Source organism: Perca fluviatilis, chromosome 17 (assembly GCF_010015445.1).
Source record: "Perca fluviatilis chromosome 17, GENO_Pfluv_1.0, whole genome shotgun sequence".
In the NCBI taxonomy this organism is placed as follows: Eukaryota; Metazoa; Chordata; class Actinopteri; order Perciformes; family Percidae; genus Perca; species Perca fluviatilis.
The window spans coordinates 36,680,353-36,689,117 of NC_053128.1; the positions used below are offsets into that span (position 1 = coordinate 36,680,353).

Genomic DNA, 8,765 nt, shown 5'->3' on the forward strand with positions numbered 1-8,765 from the left:
TAGGTAGTTTCCAGGAGGATGACTGGTACCACTCCATCTACCAGTCACCACTCACACTACCCTCTGGTCCCAATATATACTGTAAATACATTGAATCACTCAAAATCAAAAAATAAAAGTACAACATAAAATGAATAACATGTTTCCACATGACCAGGGTCTTCTGAAATATTATAACTGGTCATTAGGCATGAATACACATGAATACACCAAGGTATATAATATATATCACATATATTGATTATAATATACATCAAATGAAAGTCCATTAGATTTCATGGCTGAATTGTGAAAGTTGGATTGAGCTCCAACACAGCAGAATATTTCTGACTGAGTTGAGTTCTGTAACATCCTCTGTACAAACTGATTAACAAGATGAGGAAACATCATGTTTAACTGCTTTATATGGATATTTATTAATGTCAGTGATGTGTTACTGTCCCACCACCAGTTTACTTCTGTCAACATCACACTAAGCATTAAAACATCAAACTTACACAAAGAAAACTTAAAAGAAAAAGAACGATAAATGTATTTGTGAAATAGAGGGAGGAATCTGTTGTACTCAACATTAAACAACAGGGGGTGTCCTCACTGCATTTACACACACAGGAAGATATAGACATGCATTAATATGGATAAACATGCACAGCACACCGAGCAGTTAGGTAGTTTCCAGGAGGATGACTGGTACCTCTCCAGCTACCAGTCCACTTTCAGACTACCCTGTTCTTCAAATATATATATTTACTGTGAATATATTTAATCACTCAAAATAAAACAAAGTATAACATGTAAGGGTTAATGCCCTGCGCGGGGGATGGTTCACACCTCGCCGTCATCCATAAATACCTGAAAATGGACACCTCGAAGGGCATTAACCCTCTTATACCATGGTCACTTGACAAATAACATATTTTTAAAACAATAGTTTATATATTAATTAGTTTTACAATCGAAATCTAAAGTTTTTACAAACAAGAACTTTGTTTCCCTGGTTAAGCCCTGATGGTTTGAGTAATACCTGGAACAATCATTCCCATCCATCAGGTTCTTATGCAATGCAAACGTTGTAAACTCCCCCAGGAATTAGGAAGGACCTTAGATACGACTTGCCTCCCTTAGCAACCGGAGATATTTATATAGTCCGCTCAGCTGGTAGAACCCTTCAGTTTAGCTACGAGCCAGAAAGCTAACGCTATGCTAGCAAGATCCAAAGTCAATAACATGGTGTACAGTTAAAATAGTACAGTAAAAATAATTTGACAGTATGTTGAACAACAGGACAAGCTAGCTATCCAGCCATGTCATTGTCCCCAAAACAATATAACGACTTTCACGAAGAATTTGATCCGCGATGTGTAACGTTACTGTCGGCTGCAGCTGCGCAGCCTGAAGCGGCGAGCTGAACAGTGAACGGGATGTGAGAGATAACGGTATGCGCTGTGAAACAAAGTCAGTCCAGAGGGGCAGTATAACTTACTTCTTACAGCCTGTGTGTTTTAGCGCCATCCTGTGGTGTTCAAAGGACGAGTTGGAAATAATAAATACACATTTCCTTTTTGATTTAATGTAGCGCATTCATTTAGAACAGTAAACAGACCGTTTCACCGGAACTCCTTTAGTAGGTGTCCTACATCACGTTTTTGTCTTCTGAAATATTTAACTAGTCATTAAACATGAATACACATGAAAACACCAGGGTATATAATATATAATCACATATATTGATTATAATATATATCAAATAAAAGTTCGATTTCATGACTGAAGTGTGAAAGTTGGATTCAGCTCCAACACAGCAAACAATTTATATCTGGAAGTCTGGGGCAATCTCTTTATCTCTCTCTCTCTCTCTCTCTCTCTCTCTCTCTCTCTCTCTCTCTCTAAGCAGATTTTTTTCTTTAAATATTTTACAAAAGTAACCTTTAACACCAGATTTATACAAAACCATATACAGATGGGAAACTACCATAATTTTTGCCATCCTCTTTTGACCATTTTAGATAGTGCATTATACATGTACTGCAGCCCTGCCTGAACTCCTTCACATTTTCGACTTGCCATTTGTTTTAGATGGTTGACCTTCTCTGTGTCATTTTTCTTCTCCATCTCCTTAATCAGGAAGTCCAGGTGGACATAAGTAGACAGTGAAACCACATTCAGGGCGATCTCCTCCAGTTTGACAACATGCTGGTAGGCTTCATACAGCAAACGTGTTTTGTTTGCTTCAAGGGTTTCCTTCTCCTTCTGAAGACTTTCCAAAAGGTTCCCTTGCTTCTCAGTCTCTTTTTTATTCATTTCATACTTTGCTTTCACATCTTTTAGAGTTTTTTGAACTTTCATTGTCTTGGTCACATACTTCCAGTTTTCTTTCACATGATCTGATGCAGGACACTTCCCGGAACATGACGTGCAGCGGCCATCTTTCATGACCTCACAGTGTCCTGGTTTCGGGGCCATTGTGCATCCAGGATAGTGACAGTTCTCCTTACAGACAGTACAGCAGGTTGCTGCTTCATAGAACACCAACCCCCACTTCCCACCATCGATACGTTCTTTATCTTTGTAAGGCACATCAACTTCTACAGTGAACTTCTCATTGTTCTTCATCTCTCGTTCATACATCTTCAGACCATCCTGAGTCTGTTGGATCTCTGTTCGCTTTAGATCAATCAACTCAATTCTGTCTTGCAGGTTTTGGATGCAGGCTGTCAGTCTGATTCGCTCGTTCAGGACATTTACAGTTGTCTCCAATCTCTGAGGTTCAGTTTCTACCAGAAAGTTTGTGAACTGATTCATTCCTTTCATTGATATTTTATCTGCATGTTTGAGTGCTTCTGCATCCTCTGTCCTGTCTTCATGTTGGCAGTTATCAAACAGGAAGCAAACAGGTTGATTTTTCTCATCTCTGGCACATTTAATCTTCGCAGCCTCAAGAGCTTGCACAGCATTTTTAGGTGCTCTTCCATTTGAGTGTGTGATGAGAGCGACAATATTCTTCTCCATGTCTTTTCCAAACAGAGACACCACTGAATCAAAGATGTACCTCTGACGATCACTCAGTCGATTCACACTCCCTGTCAGCACCAGACCCACTGCATCAATCTCATGAACTCCATCCTCTGAGCGGAACAAGTAAAATAATCTTTCCATGATGTTCATGTCATGTTCGATCCCTCTGGTGTCTCCGTATCCAGGAGTATCAATGATGGTCAGAGAGTAGGGCAGAGTTTTATCTTCAAAACCAAAGATCTGGTACACGATCACATCTGATGTCTGACTTTCTGATTGACTTCTCTTCTCCTCCTCTACGATCTTAAACCAGACATCATCTTTCCACTTCACTCCCATGGCGTAGTTGACCAGAGCGTTGATCAGAGTAGATTTTCCTGTTCCTGTTTCACCAACAAGTAAGATGGTTTTGTTGTTCTTGTTTGGATTTTTTTCACCAAGAGTCATTCTTGTCAGATTTCCAATGTTATCTTTCCTTGGTATCAGCCGATACAGAGCAGGAGATCCTGATGGGATCTTAACTTTGTAGGGGATGTTGTCATATTTGGATGAGGTGTTCCTGTAAAAAAGTAAAGACCAGAGCTCAAAACATGAATTGGCACATCAGAGACTGGTTAGAAAAGCAGTAATAGTGGTATTACGAAGGCCAATAATGTCATAAAGTAATATATTGAGTTTAGATGAAACCAAAACCCCTCAGAAAGGTAAGAATGTGGGCGTCGGGTAGCTCAGTTGGTATAAAGAGGTTTATTCCTCAAAGGGAGAACTGCTGGCACCTTCTTTTTGTTAGAAAACAGCATAACCTTGTTTTTTTCAGCATTTAACACCAGTTTGAGATGAACAGGTGTGACTGTATAGCGTCAGATTCAGTCTGCAGATGTTCAAAGACCAGGGCAACAGTGTTTGCACGACAATAATCAATTATGTCGTCTTTGTCATGCTCTTTGTACGTTCCCATAAAACGGTGCGTTTGATAAAATAAAAGAAATAATAAAAGAATAAACAAATAACATAAATATAGAAATCATAACTCTTAAGAATTAATTAATTATTTAAGTGTAAGATCAACAGATAAGTCTTGAAGACCCCTCTTGAAGGATCCAAAACTATCACATGAACGCAGAAAACTAGAGGACTTGCTGACCAATCACGGTGGGTGTGGGCCGCCTGAGCCAAAAATGCCAGGACCCATTTTTTTGTCCCAGTCCAGCCCCTTTCTGATATATAGCAATTGTAAGTCGCTTTGGATAAAAGCGTCAGCTAAGTAACATGTAATATAATGTTTTCTCAGAATTGTTGGTGTCTTTCTGGTTACATAATTTTTTACACCTCTCTAATATTTGTTATGTAAAAGAACAACACAAGAGAAATGTATTAGAAAGATATTAGACATGACAAACACTAGACACTTTCTAGAGACAACCGAGCAGCACTCCATGTTATATTAGACAACATATTTGCAGGTTTTAGAAATTATAGATTTGTTAAATTAGAAAGTAATTATGAACTACAGAAAACGAAAGATGCAGTTCCATAGAGTCTGCTTTTTACTACAAAACTTGTGACATTGGGTAAACAGTCTGAATGATTTTTAACATTTAACTATTATATTCCAATATTTTTCTAACCACATCTTGACAACATAATGTATGTGCACATGATGTTTCTGACGTGAAAAGTATACATACAGTACGTAAAACTTACATGTGTCACAACAACAGAGAAATAGTGACCTGGAGGGTAGTGGTCTGCAACAACATATGTTCCTTATTTAGTTTAGTGTAACAAATCATAGTTTCCGATCAAATTCATGGTAGCCTAGAAATCCAGACATTCACATCGTGTATAGAGTCGGTGGCTCGAATCAGCTTTGGCCGCGACTTTGTTCAGCTTTTCTTTGAGAACAGAACAAAGAACGGCACTGAAGTCATTCTTAAAAAAGGAAGATGTGTTTGGAGTTTAAAGTTTAATCTATCAACCAGCGTTGCTCTGGTTGGTTGGAGCGCTATCCTATTGGTGCTGAGGGAATTTGAAAGACAACCGTTTATCCCGCCCCTCGGATTGAGCCCTGACCAATGGGGAGTTCCCAGACCAACATCTGGATGTGGGTCTGGCTTGTCAGGCTACATTAATGGGGTAGTGATACAAAAATGGGTTTCATTCAAAAATAAAATGATCTTTGGGCGCCCAGGTAGCTTAGCTGGTAGAGCTTGTGCCCATATAGAGAGGATTATTCCTCGATGCAGAGGAAGTTTCCTACATGTCTTCCCCCTCTCTCTCCCCCTTTATGCTGTCCTGGTGATTAAAGGTGGAAATACACAAAAAATAATCTCTAAAACAATCAAATTATCTTACAGAACTCAATAGAAGAATTGTAGAAGAATGGAGGGAAAGAAAAAACAGAGGGAGGTGAGAAGGAGGAATGTGTAAATTGCCGTTGGCTGCCACCCAGGGCCAGTCTTTGTGCAATGAAGCGTTAGAGGCAGCGTTACTGCTCCCAGATGCAGTGCGGCTTCTCTAACAGACAACTTACATGAGGATTTCATGAAATATTGGGTAATAAAATGCATAACATGCAAAGATATGAATATGAAGTCATTCTCTTGGGTCTCTTTTGAGCCCTGTTGTACATCAGAGGATTTAAAACCAGGGAGCAGGTTGTTTATGGCTTTTTACATTATTTGTGCTGTTTGAAAATGAACCAGCTATAACCGGTATAGAGCTCAACAGTAACCACCCATTTTCTGAATGGCTGTGCCCCCGGAAGTGATTTCCCTCCGTTCTTTATCTCTGTTGATGTTTCATTAAATGCTGATATATAGAGTTTTAACTCTGGAACCAAGCCGACCAGCTATGAGAGGAATCAGGACCAGAAAACAGCAAAAAAGTTTAAGGAACAAGACGGTTTACAGTAACTGTCAGAGACTTTAATGGTAGAAGCTCACTGTAGCCGTACGATAAACATTTTCTCATCAGAGACGTCGCTGTTAGGCTTAGGATTGTGGGTAATGTAGTATTTTTTCCATGACTTGGTGAATAAAACCTTTTTTTTTCAAACCAGGTTGATTTCATGCAGAATTTTGTCTTTTACCGGAGCAGAAACTTTTGTTTCACATCCTCAGAGCTCGTGATCAGTCTACCTCAGATTGTCTTTAGACTTTATCTCTGATAATCAAATCAATCAATCAATCAATCAATCAATCAATCAATCAATCAATCAATCAATCAATTAATCAATCAATCAATCGAATTGTTACTTCCAGAACCACACTGTTGAGCTCTATTATGAATTATTCTTATGGTTCTTTGCAGTATAGATAGTTGACATTTATAAGTATTGTGACAAACCTCTCTTATGTAGTGAATGGTCTCATCATGTAGTAAAATGTGATCCAGCAGTGTTTAACACTAAAACTGTGCTGTTTTAGCAAGTAATACTCACGTTGCCATGGTAACAGGTTTTTTACGTTTGTCCATTAATTCAGACAGATGAGGAGGTAAGTCTATGCTCTGTCTCCTTCTTGGGTCTCTTGGTCCTCCTGAAGTGTTGAGATCTCCTCTTCAGAGTGATGAAGAAGCTGACTTTAAATCAAACTGTGATCTGATGTGATCAGAAAGGTTCTGTCGAGACAGGAAGAGACACGCATCATCAGAATAAACACACACACACACACACACACACACACACACACACACACACACACAGACACACACACACACACACACACACACACACACACACACACACACACACACACACACAGACACACACACAAACAGATGTTTCCTCCCAGCTCCACTCAGGTACACTCTGCTGCAGCTGGGAGGAGAACTCAAGCTCACCTTAAATTTCTGACATTTAAAAACTTACTATTCCTTTCAGATTAAAAGAAATCTCTGATTTAGAGCAGCAGAGGAAACTAACCACAGCCAACATGAACACTAATACTGATCTGATATTCAATATGTTGAACAATTCGGTTTAATATTTAACTTTGGACTCGGGGACTGGGATCCTGGTTAATCCAGAGAGAGGAAAGGTTGTATTTATCTTGCAGTCTCAGGTAAAGTCACAACTCAAACTAAACTTTATTATAATCATGTGGTCTCCTCCTCAAAAGAGAAGAAACACTTTAAAATATGATCAGTGCGGACAATACAGTAAACAACACAAACATAAGACAACAGTAACAATTTATAACCTGAAGAAACCTACAATAAAGTCTCCAGAGAACATTATTCACAGCAATGAAAAAATAAATGAAAGTGCCAGAGAGTTAATAAATATGTAACACGGTTCATATATAATCCTTCCATAACTAATCTAGTGTGTGTGATATGTGGAGAGTTAATAAATATGTAACACGGTTCATATATAATCCTTCCATAACTAATCTAGTGTGTGTGATATGTGGAGAGATAATAAATATGTAACACGGTTCATATATAATCCTTCCATAACTAATCTAGTGTGTGTGATATGTGGAGAGTTAATAAATATGTAACATGGTTCATATATAATCCTTCCATAACTAATCTAGTGTGTGTGATATGTGGAGAGATAATAAATATATGTTACGGTTCATATATAATCCTTCCATAACTAATCTAGTGTGTGTGATATGTGGAGAGTATAATAAATATGTAACACGGTTCATATATAATCCTTCCATAACTAATCTAGTGTGTGTGATATGTGGAGAGATAATAAATATGTAACACGGTTCATATATAATCCTTCCATAACTAATCTAGTGTGTGTGATATGTGGAGAGTTAATAAATATGTAACATGGTTCATATATAATCCTTCCATAACTAATCTAGTGTGTGTGATATGTGGAGAGTTAATAAATATGTAACATGGTTCATATATAATCCTTCCATAACTAATCTAGTGTGTGTGATATGTGGAGAGTTAATAAATATGTAACACGGTTCATATATAATCCTTCCATAACTAATCTAGTGTGTGTGATATGTGGAGAGTTAATAAATATGTAACATGGTTCATATATAATCCTTCCATAACTAATCTAGTGTGTGTGATATGTGGAGAGTTAATAAATATGTAACATGGTTCATATATAATCCTTCCATAACTAATCTAGTGTGTGTGATATGTGGAGAGTTAATAAATATGTAACATGGTTCATATATAATCCTTTCATAACTAATCTAGTGTGTGTGATATGTGGAGAGTTTCCAGCCTCTTCTTTAGAAACTGTGTTGGGTCAACGTGAACAAATCCTGAACATCTAAGATCAGCTACCATTGTTACATCATCACATCACTGAATATATATTTAGACTTCTGAAACAGATCTTTTAGAGGTTTAGAGGTTCTTACCTGTTTGTTGATGTAGGTACAGCAGCTCTAAGATCACAGTCTTCACATCCACACGTCCTCTCTCCGTCTGTCTGATCAGCATCACGTCCCTGAATCACATGACCAGAGAAACCAATCAGATAGCAGCAGCGTCTCGCCCAAAGTAACAAATTAACTTTTATAGAGATAAAGAACAATAAAGTTATCAACAGTCTGTGATGACAGTTCTGTTTCTGCAGCAACAGGAGGTCAAAAGTAACATGGAAAAGTCCCAAACTGTAAGTTAATAACAATCAAAAAAAAAATGTAACAAACATTAAAAAGAGACAGAAAAGTGCAAATAAAGTTTAAGAACTGGGGAAAGACTTGATGGAAATAACAGAATGAGTCCCCTCCTAACAGATACTGTGTTTCCCATACATA

At 37.9% G+C, this 8,765-nt stretch overlaps 1 protein-coding gene across 1 annotated transcript in view; it reads right to left on the reverse strand.

Moving 5' to 3' along the window:
- Positions 1-1,555: 1,555 nt before the first annotated feature.
- LOC120545277 overlaps positions 1,556-8,765 on the reverse strand; it is a 7,968-nt gene continuing 758 nt past the window's right edge. Inside the window, exons 1-3 of the mRNA XM_039779476.1 lie at positions 8,364-8,765; positions 6,458-6,636; positions 1,556-3,574 (exon numbers count right to left, since the gene is read on the reverse strand). The exon at positions 8,364-8,765 is cut by the window's right edge and continues 758 nt beyond it. Of these exons, the coding sequence (XP_039635410.1) occupies positions 1,969-3,574; positions 6,458-6,492 (1,641 nt within the window). The 5' untranslated portion in view covers positions 6,493-6,636; positions 8,364-8,765 and the 3' untranslated portion in view covers positions 1,556-1,968. The remainder of the gene's footprint in view (positions 3,575-6,457; positions 6,637-8,363) is intronic.